Below are 20464 nucleotides of genomic sequence, written 5' to 3'. Positions count from 1 at the left end.
AAAAATACAGCAGCTTCCAAAGCCTGCTCCATCAAGCAGGATGCCATGGTCCCCAGCTCCGCAGCAAGGCTTCCTCTGAAGGGACCTTGCTGACCATCTGCTCCCAGCCCTGGAGAAGGGTACATTAGCTGCAGCTCCCCTGGCTTTCTCTTCCTGTAGTTGGGATCTCCACACCCTGGGTCTGACAGGCATCAGCTGAGCCCTTGTCTGTACTGTGTCCAAATCATTCCCCTGTCCATGGTTTTGCTGGCTGCAGTGGTAGCACCCAGCAAAGCCTTTTCAAACCAAGCAGACCTAGGGCATCTAGTCCAGGGACAACCCTCAGGAATGCCACCACGGTGTCCCACAGACACCTGACCAGACGTGGGGCAGCTGGTGTGACAGGGAAAGGACATGGAGCAATGAGGAGCTCTGGACAGTGAGCGAGGGAGATGCAATGGGGAACAACTTGTTGTAGGGCCTGGCCCCTCCACGCTTGCATAGCTGCTGGAGAGGTTTATTGCTTTTTTGGTTCCTGTCTCTGCAGCCCTGGGGTTTGTCAAGCCCAGGTCTGTCACTTGTTTATGGGAAAGGAGGAGCTGTGGCTGGGGGATATGGCAGGAAAATCACAGCATCACAGAGCAGCTGAGGGTGGAGGGACCTCTGGACATCATCTAGTCCAACCCCCTGCTCTAAAAAAATTGTGCAAATGATTCAAAAACTCTCCCAAATTCTTTCCTGCATGTCTCCCCATCCCAAGCACTCCCTGTGCTCTGACAGAGGCCACTGTGAGAAGCAGAAATGTTTCTCTCAATGTCTCTTCCCGGACATGGTTCACAGCAGCCCCGAGGGGCCTGTCTGCCCTCCACTGTGCCCTTCCCATGCTGGGTACCAGGGTTTCCCACCACGTACTCAAAGGAGCCTTCCTTTGCTCCAGCCCTCATTTTTATCTTGATTTCCAAAGGAAGGGGAGCCTATGAGATTGCTGTAACTGTGTTCCCATACATTCATTAGCTGTCCTGTCCCCTTCTTCCTCTCACATCTGCAGGGCTTGTCTCATCTACATTCAGGGGAAGGGGAGAAAGACACAGAGCTACTCCATATTGCAAAGCACGGTTGCTGCAAGCCCCTGGAGAACACCCTTATGGGTGTTTTATGTTTAAAAAGCCCTTATGAAAGACTTCAGCAGCACAGCTACCTGCCCTGCGTGTCCTGGCACAGGCAGTCCACACGTGCATCCTGGTCAACCCATTGGTGCACATACAAAAAAACATTTTTATTGGGGAGGGTGGTCAAACACTGGCACAGGTTGCCCAGGGGGGTTGTGGAGTCCTTGGAGACATTCAAAACCTGTGTGGAGAAATTTCTGAGCAGCCCACTATAAGCTGGCCCTGCTTTGAGCAGCAAGGGCTTGGACTAGGTGATCTCTAGAGATCCCTGCCAGCCTCAGACCTCCTGTGATCTGTGACAACTGCCTCAGCCATGGCAAGGGCCATCCCTCAGCCCAGCAGCGAAGGACTGTTTGAGGCAGTGGAGGTGATGGGGACTGGAGCTGCAGGGGAAAACGGGAGCAGGACCTGACTGGGACTGAGAGGCTCTAGGGGAGGTGCAGGGGCTGATGGTGCAGGAGCAGGAACAGAGGGCACAGAGGAGCGCAGCAGGCTGGGGACAGTTTGGAGGGGTCAGGGAGGAGTGTGAGTGCTGTGAGTCCTGCTGCACATGGATGTCTTCTGGGAAGCAGGGGTAGATATCCAGCTGTGTTACAGTCATACTGTCCCCTCATCATCTATCCCCCACTTTGGCCAGCAGGAGGCTTTATCCAAGCCCTGCTCCCCCTATTCCCTGGGAGGAGACACCAGGGACATGGAGCTGGGGGTCATTTTGGAGAGCCCTGTGTGGCCGTAGGGGCTGGGAGTCGACATTGCCGAGCAGGCTGGAGCTGTGTCATGTTGCATTGCATCAGCATGGTGCACACTTATTCCTGCTGCTCTGCAGCTCATTCAGCAGCCACAGGTCAGGTTACTCTGTGTCCCCTAGCATGGTTGAAGCATGTGTGTGTGTAGCAGTCCGATGTGTTATAAAGACCTGCATCTTTTTATAGTGGCTTTTTGAAGGCTGGGCTCTTCATACACCAAATCCCAGCTCTGCCAGGCAGCCCTGCCGCCCTTCCCTAAGCAGCCTCCCACTGTGGGTAGCCAGCTCTGAATTCTGGGGGTGATGAGGGGACAGTGGGTGGTGGTGGCACAGAGCGGGTCCTCAGCTGCTAGAAACTGGCCAGGGCTTCAGTGAAGTCAGCAGAGTTGTGCCTGTACACGGTGTGTGCCTGGCTTGCAGGGTCTGCCGTGTTTCCCTCGTGGCACAGGCACAGGGTGGCTGCTTGGGTCATGAGTGCACAGTCTCCGTGCTGACCTGCCACATGGGCAGCACCAGAGCTGGGGTAAGCGCATGACTGATTTCTTCTCAAATGAGCCCGGGCACATGAATTGGGGTCTGCACTAGGTGCAGGACATGCGGTGCTTGACCAACTGCCAGGACAAAATATCCCTTAGCTTCTTTCTGCTGGTATCCGAAGGTGGCAGTAAGTTTGCCCTGGCTCAGTACATTGCTTTGTGGCCACATGAGTTTCATTGCCAGTATGTGTCCTGCAGCTACACCTACCACTTGGAGAATCCAGAGAGAGTTTGCCATGACCTGCCCCACTGAAAGGCTACCCCACCTCAGCCCACTGACAAAGATGCTTGTGAGATGTCTTCATAGTCAGGGGCCTGGCTCCTCTTGCTCTGCTAACATCAGCACTTGCCCACAGTTTACAGCCAGATAAGATGGGGGAACTGGACCCACAGCTGTAGGACAGGTGATGGGGGATCCCTCCAGCCAGCACTGATGGATCACTGCATAGAACCTTCATACTGGCCATTCCAAGACTTTTCCTTGTACTAGAGGGGTTACACCAGCAGGACAGATCAGGATGATCCAGCTCCATGTACGTGGCTGGGTCTGCAAAGCACAACAGTGAACTGGTATTGTAAGGAAATTTGCAGTTACTGCCTCTCCCAGGATGAAGGGAATGTAGTAGCCAGATCTCAAGGGGCTGCCTGCTGGCTCTCCCTTGGCCCAGGTTTGAAACTTGCTGCTCACTGACTGTGCAGGGTGGGCAAATACTGTTGGAGCCGGCCAAAGCACCATTCATCCAGTTTGGGCTTCTCAAAGGGACCTCCAAGGAATAGTGAGTCACCTTTTTATTCTGGGCAAGGGGTTTTTAGAGGGAGATCCCTGCTAGTCAGAGACCCTGGAACCTGATTCTGTCCTGCTGGATGAAGCAGGGCAAGGAATTAGCTTTTGCAATGCTGGGGCTCCAGGTTGGATCCCGACACTCACCAGCCTGGGCCTTGGCAGCTGCAGGGCCGCTGTAGCTTGCAGTGGACTCCCCCATTTCTCCTCCATTTGCAGCAGGGGAGATACCGCACCACACCACTGTCTGCTGGTGTGGCTCTGCAGTCCCTCCATACCTGAAATGATCCTCACAATAATTGTGTTTACATGTCTGGGATTGCAAGGACAGGCTTTTGGGGACAGACTAGGGGGAATCTGTCACTGATAAGGTGGGGACGTGAGCAGCGTTGAGTTGCCTTAGCCAAAACCTTGAAGACAGAGCCCTGATAACACCAATAATCACAATGCTTAGGTCTCTGCTCTCAGATCCAACAAGGAACTGGCACTTGTATGGGTGACAGTCATACAGGGACACTTGGCATGGCCACTGCTTTTGGACATGGTAATTGAGCAAGCAATGCTTCTGTCTAAGCCCTGGCCCTGGTTTCTTAAATGGACAGCATTTTCCATTTGGCAAGCCAGAGGGACCCTGGGAGGAACGTGTGCTCGCAGCACTGCAGCCTTCCCCAGTGGAGACCTGCTCCTAGTTTGGTCTGAGAGAGATGTTTCCGCCTTTCTGGGTGCAATTCCCTGCAGAGGCCAAGCAGGGATGCTCCTTGCCCTTCATAGGGTGCAGATGGAGGAGAGGGGCCATGGAAAACCAGAAATATAAATACCCCCGTCCATCTGGCTGCTTTGGAGGGATTTTAATCCCAGTCTGGAAAGGGCCATCAGTAGCAAGGGCAGTGATTGCAGTGACAGACAGAACCAAGTGGGCACAGGCAGCTCTTGGCCACGCTCCAGGGAAAGATGAGCTATTCTGGGCCCTGCGTCTGCAGGGCTGTGCTGAGCCCCTGCAGTGGGGTGCCAGGTCCTGCCTGGGAGTGGGTGCAATGCCTCTGCCCAGCAGAGCCCCCAGGCCAGTTTCTGCAGCTCACTCTGCCAGGCAGACATCTGGCATTAGGCAGGGGGTCTTGAGCCCAAGGCCTCACTTCCCTGGGAGCCCAGGGCACAAGGGCAGCCACAATGCAGCTGGCTTGTCCCATGATGACTGCGTGGTGTCTCCAGGACAGACCCAGCAAGCCCTCAGCTGGAGAGGACAAGAAGGTGTCAGTGCTGCCTGTGGGAGGAAGGCAATGGGAGAATGGGAGGGTGAGGCAGCAGGGAGAACCAGAGAAGTGCAGTGCCCTGGGCCAGGCACCTTTGGGTGCTGGGTTGAGAAGTGGTGGCTTTGCTGGCATAGTTTGTAAGAACAGGTACCCATAGCCCAGGGACATGGTCCTGGCAGCATGCCATTGAAGGGATGCAGGGGATCATGCTGCAGGCCAGAGTGGCATGTGGTGGCTCAGCATGGCACCCCTTCCTGCCCTGGGTAGCCACAGTGCTGCCTGGTGTGTGTGGGAGATCACAGATGGGTTGGCAGCAGGGGCTGATCCAGAGACATGCGGGTGGGCAGCTGCGCATGGTGGTGATACCAAGGGAGGTGACAGTCTGCTCTAATGGAGCAGCCTCTCCTGCTTGCCTTTCCAATCCCCAGGAGAAGATCGAATACGCCTTCCTGATCTTCTTTGCCATTGAGGCGATGCTCAAGATAATTGCTTACGGATTTCTTTTCCATACGGATGCCTATCTCCGAAACGGCTGGAACGTGCTCGACTTCTCCATCGTGTCCCTAGGGTAATGCAAGGAGGTGAAGCTGCTGGTGCTCAGCTTGTGCGAGGCCTGGTCCATAGCCCATCAGCTACATTGATTTTTCTAGTGACTGTGGTGGGTTAGGGGGCAACTCGTAGATGCACTTCATGGCCTTCTCCCATAGGCCCCTTTTTCATGCCCTGACGTCCCCTGAGATCCCCTTTAACTCCTGTTTCTTCCTGTCTGATTCCTTAACGCCTCTCAGGTCTCCTTGCCCTGGAGAATGGGAGTGGCATGGGGTCCTCTGGGGTTTGGCACACAGGGAGAGGGTCCACTGGGCACCAGGGGGTGGGAGGGCCCCCGGCTGCTCAGCAGTGAAGGTGGCTCCCAGCAGAGGGGTGCCCAACCACAAGTGCGCCCAGGAGTTGGACTTAGCCAAGAGCTGTTCCCTGGGTCAGGCTGAGCACGGTTAGTAGAGTCCTGTCCCTTGCTTTCTTGCCTGCAGAGCTCTGAATCCTTAGCACAGATTTCTTGGTCTCCATCCTGATGCCCTTCTCTTTCTCCCTGTCCTTCCTTCTGCTTCTCCCCCTTTCTTCCCTGCTCTTTGCCCTGGCTCTTTCAGGCTTATCACCATGACCCTGGAGCAGGTCAATGCGAAGCAGGGAGGGACTTCAGGGGGAAAAGGCGGCTTCGACGTGAAGGCCCTGCGAGCGTTTCGTGTGCTGAGACCCCTGCGCCTGGTGTCCGGAGTGCCGAGTGGGTGTTGGGCACCCTGCCAGCATGAAGGGCTGGCGGGTGGATTGAACCTCTGTGCCTGGCCAGGGTGGGGGGCCATGGGGCAGGTTTCTTGTTGCTGCTGGGTCAAGCCCAGCCACCAGGTGGGTGTGGAGGAGCCACAGGTTCTTGCTCATCCCTACAGCTTGCAGTTGTCAGCCCTGGGGATCTGCAGGTTGACACACATGTAGCTCCCTCCATGGCTCAGTGTCAGCACCTTTGGGTGACCAGTGTGAAAGGGGCCAGGACCTCACCCTAGTTTCTCAGGGCAGGGATCTCCTTCTCCCATAACTCATGTGAATACAGCCAGGATGAGAGCAACAGAACAAATGGAGGGGCATGAAGCAGCCCCCAGCACTGCCTGGTGCCTGGCTCTGCTGGGGTCTTCTGCATGCTCGCATGGTGGGTAGAGAAAGGATTTCTTGCTTCAGAGATTTTAAGTCCCAACCCACCTGTGCCCCTCTTCCCTTGGCACAGGGCATTTCAGAGGCTGCTTGTCAGAGGGGCTGACAGGAATGCAAGGTGCACCCAAAGCTGTTTAGGAAGTGGTTGACATCCTCTCCCTTCTCCTTGGTGCAGGCCTTCAGGTCGTCCTGAACTCCATCATCAAGGCCATGGTGCCCCTGCTCCACATCGCCCTGCTGGTCCTCTTCATGATCATCATCTATGCCATTGTCGGGCAAGAGCTCTTCAAGGGCAAGATGCACAAGACCTGCTACTATCTCGGGACAGGTGGGGCTGTGGGGCGATATGGCAGAGATGTCTCTGTGTGGCTGCTGTGGGGAACACAGAGGTTCTGTGGGTAGCAGAAAGTCTGGCCTTGCCAGCGTCAGGCCTGGGAGTGTGGCAGGACTGAAGGATGTTTGGTACAGCACACAGCTTGGTGATGGTACGTGATGTGAGGAGGTGGTGGAAGGGGCCCCTTTTGAAAAGCTTCTGCAGGAGGCTGGGAGGTACTGGGACCTGCTCTACTTGGCCTGACCTGCTGCTCACACCACGGCTTTCCCCCTCAGATGTGATTGCCACGGTGGCATCAAAGAAGCCAGCCCCATGCACCAGCTCTGGCCACGGGCGACACTGCACCATCAATGGCACTGAGTGCCGAAGCGGCTGGCCGGGGCCCAACAACGGCATCACTCACTTCGATAACTTCGGCTTTGCCATGCTGACTGTCTATCAGTGCATCACCATGGAGGGCTGGACCGAAGTCCTCTACTGGGTAGGCTCCAGCAGCTTGGGCTTGGTGCCCGGCTCGAAAGAGGTCACTGCTGGTCCTGCCTCAGAGCAGGGAATTCCCTCCAGGACACAGGACCCCACAGCAGGGCTAGGTCTCTCCGCCAATTAAAAACATCCTGCCCCCACCAAGCTTCGTACTGTGATGCACATCCCATAGTGCACCAGGCATGTCTTCTGCATCTCTGCAGGCACTGCCCAAGCTGTCCTTGCTCTCCAGATAGACAGGAGGGTGCTCTGGCTCCCAACTTTGTGAAGGGGTACAGGCCAAGCACAGCAATGACTGGTTTGGTGGATGCTTCAGCAAAACCCCATGTTTTGCAGTCCTTGGGAGACTCTCTTGCTGAGCCTTAGGCACGGGGCTGATGTTTATATCTGCTCCCAAAATGCTTGGGTCTGGCTTTATTTCCGCTAAAACCAGATGCAGTCATAAGGAGGCAGGGCTCAGAGTCAGGTTTATCTGCTACCATCCCAAGCACTCACTTTGGAGGGGGCAAAGCTCCCAGAGACTGTTGAGGGGGCCATAAGGGGAGACAGACAGCAGACAGTGTGTTCAGGATGCTTCATCTGCCTCTCTCCTTGCCAGGTAAATGATGCCATTGGGAATGAATGGCCCTGGATCTACTTCGTCAGCCTTATCTTGCTTGGCTCCTTCTTCGTTCTCAACCTGGTGCTGGGGGTGCTCAGTGGGTAAGTGCCACCCTGCCCTTTCTCTTTGCCAGCAGATCAGTGAACGTGATCAGAGTGTGGACATTGGCTGGTTTTAACTATACAAGAAGAAAGCCTGTTTCTGTTCCTTTTCCTCTCCTATTCCTCTCCCCTTTTTTTGCATGCTTAGAAACCCTGAGCCTTGAGTTACTTTTTGTGTTAGTATCCATGACTGTCTGAGGTTTTAGCTCAACACCCAACACAGAAATCTTTTCCCCGTAGCACAAGCAGCTGTCAGCAAATACAGCCACGGAGCACATTATTAGGTGTTTGTAGTGTGGTCTGCCATGACTCACAGCAAAAGAAGCTGAGCAGGGAGCTCAAAGCAGCAGTCCTTACCCCATGGCTGTGGGTCGAGACACTCATTCTGACTGGTACCCACAGCGCTGCTGTCCTCTTGTGAGCACACATGATTTCCTTATGGCCAACCTAAGGAAAACACCTTTGATATGAATGCAAGGGATCCAAGAGAACTATTGTTAGCCTAATTAATGCTTCAACAGTCTCATCCAAATACAACAATGAGCTATCATCAGTCTGGTTACAATGATCGTAAAACTTCTATGCCAAATGACTCAATTAGTGCTAATTCCCACAGTAGTACAGTTAAAGCTGCTATGCATGAAATGTCTCTGGTGCAACACTCAACCTACTATGCATTGCTGTGGTGAGGTGCCAGCATCCCAGTTTTGTTGCTGGGAAGTGTGTGTTGTCCTGGGGAGTGAGAGGGGCTTTTCTCTTCAGTTCTGTGTAGGCTCAGGGTCTTTTTTATATGTTTCAATCCTGTGTGCACAAGTGGATCACACTCATGGTCTCTATTAGTTCACAGGGTTAGTTATACCCTAATTACTTGGATTTGTTAGTCCTCTTCCATGGCAAGAACCATACAACTGCACAAGGTTAAAACAAATTGGGTATTAATATAACTAAAACAAGCTCAAAACCACAAGACAGACCACAGGCACCTGACCCTTGCGTGAAGTTGGCTGTAACAGCAGGACGAGCTGGACAATAGTCATCTGATCCTAGAGTAAGTTGCAGGCACAGGAAAAGTTTCTGAAATATTTTTGCAAATACAGCTAAAATATGCTTAAGATCAGGAAAATCCAGACAAGGCCTGATAAGTCTTGAGGCTTAATATGTCTAATTATTGCTATAATGTCTGAGACCTATTACTAACACATGGCCACACCAGATTGCCTGGGCAGCAGATCTGCTGTCCTTCCAGATACCAGGAGAGAAAAGAAATTAATTAAAAAAGAATGAGAAGAGTGGGACCCCTTGCATTGGCAAGACCGGTCTTTTCCATGTTACCATGAAAAGAGTGTCCTGTTTACTTGCCATGTGATGAGCTCACCTTCCCCACATGGAGGGCCTGGGGCAGGTTTCTGCCCTGCAGATGGGTGAGACCCCACTTGCTCTAGTCCTTAGCAGGGCTAGAGAACTCCCACAGCCTCCAACTTCTAGTGTTAGTTGGCCTGTCCAACCACAGCATCCTGCAGTAAGGAGCTCCCAAAGAGCAGCCAGTGGTGGGGAAGAAACCCTGCCTGCCATCAGGCATCAGGTGATGATCGCCCATGATCTTGCATCATGGAACAGGGGAAAGAAAGAAAAGAGGAAAGTCACTAAGAGCAATCTAGTGGTAGCACTAGGTGGTAGGGTATTTCAGGCTTTTATCTTTCTGCAAGGACTGGCCTGGCACGGGGCTGTGGTACCTGACACCATGCCGTCCCCCTCCTGAGTCTCACTCTGCCTTGTCCCAGCGAGTTCACCAAAGAGCGTGAGAAGGCCAAGTCGCGGGGCACGTTTCAGAAGCTGCGGGAGAAGCAGCAGCTGGAGGAGGATCTGAAGGGCTACATGGACTGGATCACCCACGCGGAGGTCATGGACAGTGACCGGGCCAGGGGAGAAGGTACCAGCTCTGCTTGGTCAAAGACCCTTAGGGTGAGGGTTGGGTTCCTAACAATGAGCATCCTAGAGAGGCAGGGTAGAGACCTTTGGAGAAGTCACGAAGACTCGTTTTGCTTGAAAACCTATGAAACAAAATGCTTTGATGTCTGCAGAACAGTTTCCTTCCGCTTTTTTTTTTTTCTTTCCTGAATAATTTTATTAAATCTGACCCAAACTAGCAATAACTTCGCCCTCATGCTAAACCTCCACCTCAACCATTGTATTTAATATTTGCAGATTACTAGCAAGGCCTAGGTCTCCTTTGGCAAAATGCACTTTAAATGGCCATGAGAAGCCATGAGGAGTGTGTGCACGTTTGTGTGCAGGGGCAGAGTGCAGGGTTACTAGCTCACACACTAACAGATGCATGAATTTCTTGCCACTGCTGACAATTTTGAGGGATTAGAAGTGGCTCAGGGAAGGAGGTGAATATACAGGCATCTAGCCAAAGGCTCAGCAAGGCCTGGGGAGCTCTGCCACTGAGTCGCTGTATCTGCTATGCCAGCCTGCCTAGTGAAATAACTTCTGATGCTTCAAGCTGAGTCAATACATGTGTGCAAAGAGCCTTGGGAAACATTGGGAAAGACAAAATGCCTCTTCCACACCTGTGGCCAGTGCTCTTACAAACCTCCTGTTGTTCAGCATTTGCTCAGATCACAACTTCCCCCAGTTTTCTCCATGCTGGGAGTGTCTTGCACTGGGGGAGCCTACGTACACACTGCTGTCTGTTCAGGCTGCCTCTCTGGGTTGCTGCTGCTCTTGCTGCAGGGCGGGTATTCCTGGTGCCTTCTATTTGGTTTGCAGCTGACGCTCAAAACCTTCTGCCCAAACACTCGCTGCTGTCTCCCTGGGATGGCATTTCTTGATTTCACTTCTGATGGGGAAGCTCTTCCTGATGTGCTCCTGGGAGAGGTTCCCTCCCACATGTTCTTCCCAAGGGCTCCAAGGAAAGCCTGGGATGTCATTGCCTCCATAGGTATGATGCCATCGGATGAAGGAGGGTCAGAGACAGAGAGCTTGTATGAAATTGAGGGCATGAATAAGTGGATTCTCTACTTGTAAGTATGCACCGGTTGAACCGTCTGCTGCTCTGCATGTGGGCTTGCACAGTCTCTCGCTTGCTGTCCTGGCTGGGCCAGGCTTTCTTGTCAGCCACCGGTTTCTGGGCAAGAGCCAGGGGCTGTGTGCTCAGGAGGAGATGCAAACACTGCAGACAGCAAACAGGGAATTTTGCTCTGGTACTGGCAAAAAGCCACTTCAAGGTGAACAACCTCTTCACTTTGGGACCAGGCTCCGAGCATCCTCTCATGGCCCAATGCAGCATGTCTTGTGATTTAGGAGCTGGGCCTGTAGCAGCCAACCAGAGGTGACTGTAGGCCAAAAAGGAGCCAGGAGGTGTTTGTGTGAATGAACTGCAATGCCTGCAATGAGTGAATGCACCAAGTGCCAGGGGCAGGATTATGTTCCTCAGCCCTTTTCAGGGAAGGCCCCTGGAGAAGGGAGCAGGGGTGGCTTTGCTTTGCAGTCTGCAGGCACAGCTCTGGGCTGGGCAGGACCCACTGGCCGGCCCTGCTGACCCTTTGGCCATCTCTCCAGCCGTCAGTGGAGGCGTTGGAACCGAATGTTTCGTAGGAAGTGCAGGGATGTGGTGAAGTCCAAGTTCTTCTACTGGCTTGTCATCCTGCTGGTGGCACTGAACACCCTCTCCATCGCCTCTGAGCACCACTTCCAGCCAGAATGGCTGACACAGGTGCAAGGTGAGCAAAGAGCCTGAGGGAGAGGGAGGGCCCGGGACACCCTGCTGCCCTGGAGACACGCGTGAACTCTTACCATGCATTCACAGCCACACTGGCATGGCACAGGAGCTGTTAGACACATGCAGACTTGCTCACACACACAAACACGGCCTGCACACAAATGTGTGTACACCATCCCCACTGCACTGCCACACAACTGCACATTGAACGTGTGGTGCATACAGTTATACATGCACAGCGTATATATTCTTAGGGACATGGGTTTGCATGGTGAACACACACAGAGTGTATACATTTACACCTGTACATGCATAGTACACACAAACACACATTGCATGCACTCACACGGTACAGCCACATACATTTATGTATGCAGTCACACTACCTGCACCCCCACACACGCAAACACACACAGAGTAAAGCTATGCACACGTGTACACAGCTCAGCCACACATACACACACACACACAGAGTCCAGTACACATGCATGGGCTGCATGGACTCACATGCACGATACAGCCACACTCACACGTACAAGCACACAGTTGCACATCACCCTTCTCCTCATCTTCCTCTCCTGTGTACTCCCTGAAAAACAGCGTTTGCTGCAGCTGCAGCTGAGGGCTCAGTGGTGGGCAGAGAAGGGAGGTGGGCAGCACTGCCCTCCTTCCCTTCCTGCTGTGCCATGCTGAGATGAAGAGGTCCCTGTTCTGATGGGCTGGATCTCCTGCCCCAGACAATGCCAACAGGGTGCTGCTAGCACTCTTCGTGGCTGAGATGCTGCTGAAGATGTACGCGCTGGGCCTGCGCCAGTACTTCATGTCGCTCTTCAACCGCTTCGACTGCTTCGTGGTGTGTGCGGGGATCTTGGAGACCATCCTGGTGGAGCTTGGCACCTTGTCACCCCTGGGCATCTCTGTGCTGCGTTGCATCCGGCTCCTCCGCATCTTCAAGATCACCAGGTTGGGGAGGGAGCTCTGTGGGTGCTGGGAGCTCGCAGTCCCCAGGCATCACTGGCCTTGTCCCTGGGGAGGGCTGCAGCATGAGCAGAGCTGGTAGCTCCTGGATGGAGGAACAATGCCGAGCTGGAGATTTGTGTCTCTAGGACATGGTCTGGGAGTGGCAAGGAGGAAAGAGCAGGGCTTGCTGGAAGTCTCCTGGGGTCCCTCTTGCTCTGGGTTCCGGGGTGTTGTAAATGGGGGTGCTGTGGGCCAGGACTCCTGGCTTCTCTTTCTGGCACCAACCCGCTGCGTGTTCATCCCCCTTCCCCATCCTGCCTGCTGGTGCCCTGTGCAGGCAGCAGGGTGTCTTGCCTGTCACACCATGCGTAGAGCTTCATTTCCACCTTCTGGGGTCTGCCTGGAGCAGTCCCAGTGCCCAGCTTGTGAGTGGTACTGGTTCAGAGCCCCCCTTGCTGGGGGTCTGGCACATCTCCCTGGGCCAGGCGGTCTGTTCCCTGCACCTACCTGGTCCTGCCCACAGCCCTCCCACTCCTTCACCTCCCACACATTCCTGTCTCTCCTCTCCCCAGGTACTGGACATCCCTGAGCAACCTGGTGGCCTCCCTGCTCAACTCGGTCCGCTCCATTGCCTCTCTGCTCCTCCTACTCTTCCTCTTCATCATTGTCTTTGCACTGCTGGGCATGCAGCTCTTTGGTGGCAAGTTTGACTTTGAGGACATGGAAGTGCGGCGCAGCACATTCGACAACTTCCCCCAGGCCCTCATCAGTGTCTTCCAGGTATGGGGCCGTGGGAAGTGCAGCAGGGGGCTGGAGGACAGGGTGCTGGGAGTCTCGCTTGGGCTGTGGGTCTCCTGGCAAGAGCTGGGGCTCAGAGAGATGTGGGTTTGTGGGAGGTGATGTGGCTTTGGGAGGTGATGTGGCTTTGAGGCAGAAGCAGGGAAATGCAACTGGGGTCACGAGCAGTAGTGCAGGTTCAGGCCTGGAGCAGCGAGGTGGGGTTTGGCCGTGGGGCTTTAGGGGCTGTGAGGGTTTGGGACTGGGGCCGGGAGGGCAGGATCGAACTGTGGGGGTTCTGCCATGCTCTGCTGCGGGGGCTCTTGAGTCCCTGTTTCTGCTCTGCCCCCAGATCCTGACCGGAGAGGACTGGAATTCAATCATGTATGATGGGATCATGGCCTATGGGGGCCCATCCTTTCCCGGCATGCTGGTCTGCATCTACTTCATCATCCTCTTTGTTTGTGGGAACTGTATCCTCTGCCTGTGAAGCCAGGCCCAGGCTCCCTGTACCCAGCCCCATAGCATCAGCTACACAGGAAGGGGGGGCTTCCTTAAGCTTTTCAGTGCTTGCCTTAAGCTTTTCAGTTCTGAACAGTGGGGGAACAAACCACAGGCTTCAGGTCTTGCATTGGTGGCAGCTGAGGTCTGGAGTCTGGAGGAAAGCATCCCCCGGGGCAGGTTTGGATGACCAGCAGGCCATCAGTCAATGCAGTAACAGGACTGAGCTGGAGGAACTGAGCTAAGGCAGAGAGAGGGCAGCCAGCCCAGAGCTCAGTACTCACAAGGATGGGTGCAGGGTTAGGGACCACCAGCCAGGGTTGTCTCAAGGGCTCAACTCCAGGAAGGTTTCTCAGGGCACCCTGGAGACTATGGGCAGCTCTGGCCACATCCTCCAAACACGAACCAAGTTAATGTCCTTAGCGCTGTCCCTCCAGATATCCTCCTCAATGTCTTCCTGGCCATCGCAGTTGATAACCTGGCTGAGGCTGAGAGCCTGACCTTAGCCCAGAAGGCCAAAGCAGAGGAACGCAAGCGGCGGAAGATGTCCAGGTGAGTGCTGCAGTCCCTGGCAGTGAAAGGTCCCAGATCAGGTGCTTTGGTGTGAGGGGACAGAATGGCATCACCCATGCCCCTGCCCAGAGTTCAGTTCCTGCTCTCCCCTCCTCTCCACTCAGAGGTTACCCAGAGAAGTCTGAAGATGAGAAGCAGATGCTGGCAAAGAAGCTTGAGCAGAAAGCGAAGGGAGAAGGGATTCCCACAACAGCCAAGGTCAGTGCTGGTGGGGCTGTGCCTTGGGGAGCTCCTGATGAGGGACCAGGCTCCTCCTCCCACCAGCGAGGACTGACAAAGGCTTGGAGCCAGCCTGGGTCTGGACTCTTCTGGGCCAGAATCACTCCTCGCCTTAGCATCCTCTGGTCATGGGGGCTCTCTGGGCCCAGGCAGGACAATTAATCCAGGCAGGATTAATTTCCTTGGCCACAGCCAGTTGTCAGTGGTTGAGATGGGCTGGTGCACACCAGTGCGGAGGGGAGCAGAGCAGAGCACAGCAGCAGCAGCCCCTGTATGCAAAACCCTCTTTTCAGCTGTGCTGACTGTGTGCCCAGCTGCATCTTATAAGCATCTGGCCAGCAGCTACTTCCCTATCCACTTTCCAGAGATGCCCCATGGGAACTCACCCAGGAGTCACCCTATGTCTTATTCCACCCCTCATATAGGTGCATGGCCCCAGGCTCTTGCCCAGCACACATTCCGCTGTCCCATCCTCCTGGTATTGCTCTTTGCTCAGACTGCAGCATCCCTGAGGTGTTTCCCTTCACCCTGCTCCATCCGGGGCCGGGACTCCATGTGCTTAGTGCTGTACGGGCCAAATGCAGAGACACTGCTTGTCCCACATGGCTTCCAAGATGAGAGGGTCTGGCCAACATGCAACATTTGGCAGCAATACTGGCACACACAGCTGCATGTCCTCCTCTCTCTCTCTCCCTTGTTTCAGTTAAAAGTGGATGAATTTGAATCCAATGTCAATGAGATCAAAGACCCCTACCCTTCTGCAGACTTCCCAGGTAAGACTTGTTTCCTGCCAGGGCAGCAGGAAAGCTGGGGAGGCACTGCAGAGGGATGGTGCTAGAACCTTGGCTGTGTGAGGAGCAAAGGATGTGGTGACCCTCTGCCAGCCTCGGGGTACTGAGGTCCTTCTGGCACAGATGCCAAATCAGAATCAGAGGATTGTCCATCAGGTCACATTCCCTCTCCCTACCTGGGTCATTCTTTCCTTTTCCCTCCTCGTGGCTACCCTGCAGGTGACGATGAGGAAGATGAACCTGAAATCCCCCTGAGTCCTCGGCCACGTCCCCTTGCAGAGCTACAGCTGAAAGAGAAGGCTGTGCCCATGCCTGAAGCTAGCTCCTTCTTCATCTTCAGCCCAACCAACAAGTAGGCACTAACCCTTCTCCCTGCCTTCTGAAGCCAGGCCTGGCTCGGGTACCTCTGGCACCGACCCTTCCCAATGAGATCCTACTTGTGCATAACAGCCAGCTCTGAAGGGAGCCGGCTCACTGGGAAAGTCTTCTCTGTGGAAGGGCTGGCACAGACATCATGCCTAGGGCCTTCCTGTCCTCAAAGTTTAGCCATAACCCTCTTCCAGGCTACCATGGTCCTATCTGATGTCCCTCTGGCCCCTCACAGCATCTCATGCCATTTCTGTCCCTGGCAGGTTTCGGATGCTGTGCCACAGAATTGTCAACGCCACCTGGTTCACCAACTTCATCCTGCTTTTCATTCTGCTCAGCAGCATCTCGCTGGCAGCCGAGGATCCCATCCGGGCCGAGTCCTTCCGCAACCAGGTGCCCGTGTAGCTGTGGAGGGTTGGGATGGGTGGGGGAGGTCTCAGCTCCCCGGGAAGCAGAGACCTGCTTGCCAGATGTCATGCCTGAGCAGGTAGCTGTGATTTCATCCCTGCCTCTGGGAGGGCAATATACTCTGGGAGGAGAGGCTGGTTGTGTTTTCCATTCAGGGCACAGCTGGGACAAGTTTTTACTACCCCTTATCTCAGTTATCTCAGGTGAAGAGATCCACCTGACAGGGTGTGTGAAATTACCTTGGTTCAAGACTGTGGTGGCTTATTGGGGATAGGGACATCCTGTGAGGTGGCAAAGGGGACCACTGCTGTGTGCAGCACCCTGAAATGTTGCTGGCATGGAGCAGTGGTAGCCACAGGTCTAGCCACACGAGGCACAAATGGGTCTGCACCCGTGCAGTCTCGCAGGGGCTCGGGGGTCTCACATGAGACAACTTCCCAGGGCACTCAGTGCTTTTGGGGATCAGATGCTTTCAGGTGAATCAGGTCAAGCCTCACTCACTTGGAAACTGAGAGTTTGGTCCCAGGCTGCAGGTTGGATCATGCACTGGAGAAAATCAGCAAAACTGAGGAAAGTTCAGGAGTCTTCTTGACACTGGGTTTGGTAGACTCTGTTGAGCTAGATGGGCTCCCCAGTCCACAGAGTGGAGGGCAAAACCACAATGCCAGGATGTTTGAACACACTGGAGCATTTCCCATGTCACCCAAATCTCATCCCATTCTGGTGCTTCTCTCCCCAGATTCTTGGATACTTTGACATTGGTTTCACTTCTGTCTTCACAGTCGAAATCGTCTTGAAGGTGAGTCCCTCTGCCTCGTGGTCCTGGCCATGCGCATGGGTCTAGACTGTTCTGGCCATGGGCACTCATACTCTTTGGGCACAAGCTGGAGATCCCAGCAAGAAGAAGCTGTCTAGGTGGTGTGTGACCTGCCCCAGAGACCACATGCCCCCTCCAGTGAGGTCAGGCAGCCAAGTCAGCTGCGCTGTGACGTGGGGACAGATGGGCCATGGCATCAGCATTTTCGTTCTGACAGACCCTTAAGAAAAACTTTAAGAAAGAGAAAGCAATAGAAATCTGTGGAGTAAAACAGTAATTCAAGCAGCTGCTGCATGTTGCTCCCACTCCAAGTCTCTTTACTCTTCTCCTCTTTAATTTGCTGAATGACTGGGAAGTGTTTTGTCTCCAGCCAGTACAGTACTGAGGATTTCCAGCTGAAGTCAGCTTCCTGCCTGGCTGCAGAGGTAGAGGTCTGAGCAGGATAGGGTCCCCAAGCCATGGAGCTGTGAGAAGCCCCTCGTGCCTTGTCCGCCCCAGGGCTGTGGAGGCACCATGCCCCCGAGCCCTGCCTGGCCTCTCTCCTAACTCCTTCTGCTCCCCAGATGACAGCCTATGGTGCTTTCCTGCACAAAGGCTCCTTCTGCAGGAACTCTTTCAATATCCTCGACTTGCTGGTGGTTGCTGTCTCCCTCATCTCCATGGGAATCGAGTAAGCACCTCCACGCTTCGCGGGGTTGGCACTGGTCTGTTTAGCCTGGCAGGGCAGCTGGGGTGCTGCAGCTCTCTGTGCTGGATGGAGAGGGAGCAGACAGCCCAAGGGCTGGGCGTTAGCCCATGTGTTAGTATCCATAAAGTCATGCTCAGGGACACAGGGCATGGACACCTGGGAGGCAGGGAGGCAAACTCCTTGAGTGTCAAAGGTGAAGATCTGGGTAGGAATTCAATTTGGAGCTGCTTTCTCCAGCTGCCAGTGTCCCTTAGCCTTATGTGGGGTGATGGCTTAGTGACGTCCGCCTGTCTCTGCCATCCCTTGCCCCTCACCCATGGTCCCAGCCTGGCCTCCATGGTTACTTGGTGGGGCTGTGCCAGGCTGGCCTGGGCAGGGGAATCGCCCCATCTCAGCTCTGCCTTCCTCCTCAGGTCCAGTGCCATCTCAGTGGTGAAGATCCTCCGGGTGCTGAGGGTGCTGAGGCCTCTGCGAGCCATAAACAGGGCAAAGGGACTGAAGGTAAGAGGGAGGCTGGGGCTAGGGGTCCTCGGCCCACGGGAGTCCTCATGGGAGGTTATGTGGCAGGCATCATGCCCTGTGGGGTTTGCGGGGCCAGGAACCCAATTCCCACTCCCCGTCTGTGGAAGGGGTCTGTCGCATCCCACTGCTCTCGGCAGGCTCCTGCTCTTCCTGGAGCCCATCCCTGCAGTGAGAGGGTGTGGGACACGCAGCAGGGGCTTGCCCCAGGCATGCTCACATGTACCCTGTCCTCAACCTCCACAGCATGTGGTCCAGTGCGTGTTCGTGGCCATCAAGACTATCGGTAACATTGTGGTCGTCACGACATTGCTGCAGTTCATGTTTGCCTGCATCGGGGTCCAGCTCTTCAAGGTGAGAGGTGTCTCAGATGGGCAGGAGAGACGTTCTGCTCAGGCACATCCTGGACAGGCTCTTCTAGTCATAGCCCTTGGGGATGGTGTCTCCCAGTGTTGAGGTCAGCACAGACCGTACTCTCTGTGCTCTGCAAGAAGACCTGCCTGCACCAGACTTCCCAGCAGAAGGGCTTGCAGTGGGAGGCGGGCAGGAAACACCCAGGATACTGTCAGGTCCAGACAGCACACGTAAAGGGACCAGCTGCCTCGCCCCACTTAGTGCCTCAGTTTCCCCTTTCTGAGGCGGCAAGTGCTTCTGACTTCCTCTGCGCTTTGGATGCAAAGTGTTTCCTTTTTCACAGCACCACTCTTGCTCTCTGGGCCTTGGCTACTCCAAGGCAGAGCTGGCCCTGGCTGAGCTCAGCTTTGTTCTAATAATTGAGCTTAAATTCCCAGCCGATGTGGGGAGACACCCTGCAGCCTGAGCAGACCTGTCAGCATACCTTAACTTTTAGTTAATTCTATGGTTACTGCTTTCTTCCCTATTTTCCAAATAGTTGGCTCCCAGATAGGACGAGCTAGATGATAGGTCTCAGCTCAGGGCCCTGGAAGATTTGTTCCCATCACAAGGCAATGTTTACTTGTCTCAGCCTGGGATTGACCCCAGGGTCTGCCATGGCTCCTGAAACACCCTGTGAACTGAGTTGTGTTGGCATGCAGAGTGGGGAAGCCAGCGGTGGTGTGAGGCAGGGGCCAGAGTCAGCACGGAGGGGGGGGTAGGGACTGACTGTGGGCTGTGAAAAAGTCAAGACTCCCCGTGGCTCCTGAAGTCACAGCAAAATCAGAGCCTCTTCTGATCTCTGTTAAATTCAGGGCAAGTTCTATAGATGCACAGATCCATCCAAGATGACGGAGAAGGAGTGCAGGTAAGAGCTCTCTGCAGCTCAGCCCCAGCAGGGCAGTGGCCAGGGATGGGAGGGGTGTGTGTGGCGGGGGCCACTTGTGTTCCTGCATGGGGATGTTGCATCCAAAAAAGTGGGGTCTTGTGCTGTTCTCCCTCACCCTGGGGTAAATCAGAAACAAGCACAGGGCTCTCCTCCCCTCCCAGGGACCAAAGAGCCCTGGGCCAGCGCTGCAGTGGGTGGGCTGAAGGGGGCCCTGCCCGGTGAGCACCACATCCCTTCTGCTGCAGGGGTTATTTCATCAACTACGTGGACGGGGACCCTACGCAGATTGAGCTACAGGAGCGTGTCTGGTTGCACAGCAACTTCCACTTCGACAACGTCTTCTCAGCCATGATGTCACTTTTCACTGTCTCCACCTTCGAAGGCTGGCCGGAGTGAGTCTGGCTGTGCGCGGGGCCTGACAAGGGATGGGTCTGTGCTGGGAGCAGGTCACTGCCACAGGCCTTTACCATGGTAAAGAAAGAAGAGCTGCCCAGGCTGAGGAGCAGGGCTAGCCATCCTGGCAGTGGCTGTGGAGCTGACAAGGTCATCCCAGCAGCTCTGTCCCACCGTTGTTGGATTTGGGATGTCCTCAGAGCTCTCCGTAACCTTCAAGAGGAGAGACGGTCTTTCCCACCTAATTAGGATCTCTGTTGCCTCGCTTTCCCTCCTGTAGGCTGCTATACATGGCCATTGACACTAATGCTGAGGATGCAGGCCCTATCTACAACTACCGGGTGGAGATTGCAATGTTCTTCATCATCTACATCATCCTCATTGCTTTCTTCATGATGAATATCTTTGTGGGCTTTGTCATTGTCACCTTCCAGGAGCAGGGGGAGAGCGAGTACAAGAACTGTGAGCTGGACAAGAACCAGGTAATGGGACTGCTGGGACAGGGCAAGGTGGACCAGCCCTCGATCTGGCACTGCTGGGACTGGCTGATTTGGATCAGCCCTTAGTGGTGGCACTGCTGGCGCACATGAGTTGAACCTGCCCCAGGTCTGTTTGCTGCCAGGGCAGGGTCAGCTGGACCCATGCCTGGCACAACGCAAGCCTGGCAAGGGAAGGGTAGAGTGGACCAGAACCAGGGAGTGGGCCTTCTAGTGCAGGTAGGGTGCCCGGACTGAGCCGGAGCAGGGGGTTGTGCCCAGTTCTG

At 54.7% G+C, this 20464-nt stretch overlaps 1 protein-coding gene across 5 annotated transcripts in view; it reads left to right on the top strand.

Moving 5' to 3' along the window:
• The window catches only part of CACNA1S (calcium voltage-gated channel subunit alpha1 S), a 50159-nt gene that overhangs the window by 9956 nt on the left and 19739 nt on the right, over positions 1-20464 (top strand). For 3 of the 5 annotated variants that reach the window (XM_076358193.1, XM_076358194.1, XM_076358192.1), the window contains 23 exons: positions 4889-5028; positions 5606-5739; positions 6337-6489; positions 6771-6976; positions 7577-7680; positions 9462-9610; positions 10625-10706; positions 11245-11405; positions 12142-12367; positions 12937-13144; positions 13494-13614; positions 14080-14194; positions 14320-14413; positions 15138-15207; positions 15445-15577; positions 15858-15987; positions 16742-16801; positions 17383-17489; positions 17921-18008; positions 18273-18380; positions 19235-19287; positions 19554-19700; positions 19982-20183. In XM_076358193.1, coding sequence (XP_076214308.1) covers positions 4889-5028; positions 5606-5739; positions 6337-6489; positions 6771-6976; positions 7577-7680; positions 9462-9610; positions 10625-10706; positions 11245-11405; positions 12142-12367; positions 12937-13144; positions 13494-13614; positions 14080-14194; positions 14320-14413; positions 15138-15207; positions 15445-15577; positions 15858-15987; positions 16742-16801; positions 17383-17489; positions 17921-18008; positions 18273-18380; positions 19235-19287; positions 19554-19700; positions 19982-20183 — 2991 coding nt within the window. The remainder of the gene's footprint in view (positions 1-4888; positions 5029-5605; positions 5740-6336; positions 6490-6770; positions 6977-7576; positions 7681-9461; positions 9611-10624; positions 10707-11244; positions 11406-12141; positions 12368-12936; positions 13145-13493; positions 13615-14079; positions 14195-14319; positions 14414-15137; positions 15208-15444; positions 15578-15857; positions 15988-16741; positions 16802-17382; positions 17490-17920; positions 18009-18272; positions 18381-19234; positions 19288-19553; positions 19701-19981; positions 20184-20464) is intronic. The other 2 variants (XM_076358197.1, XM_076358195.1) reach the window with 2 other exon arrangements.

This window comes from Aptenodytes patagonicus, chromosome 22 (assembly GCF_965638725.1).
Source record: "Aptenodytes patagonicus chromosome 22, bAptPat1.pri.cur, whole genome shotgun sequence".
Taxonomy (NCBI): domain Eukaryota; kingdom Metazoa; phylum Chordata; class Aves; order Sphenisciformes; family Spheniscidae; genus Aptenodytes; species Aptenodytes patagonicus.
The sequence above is the reverse complement of the archived record's forward strand: the minus strand, read 5'-3'. Positions and strand labels throughout refer to the sequence as shown.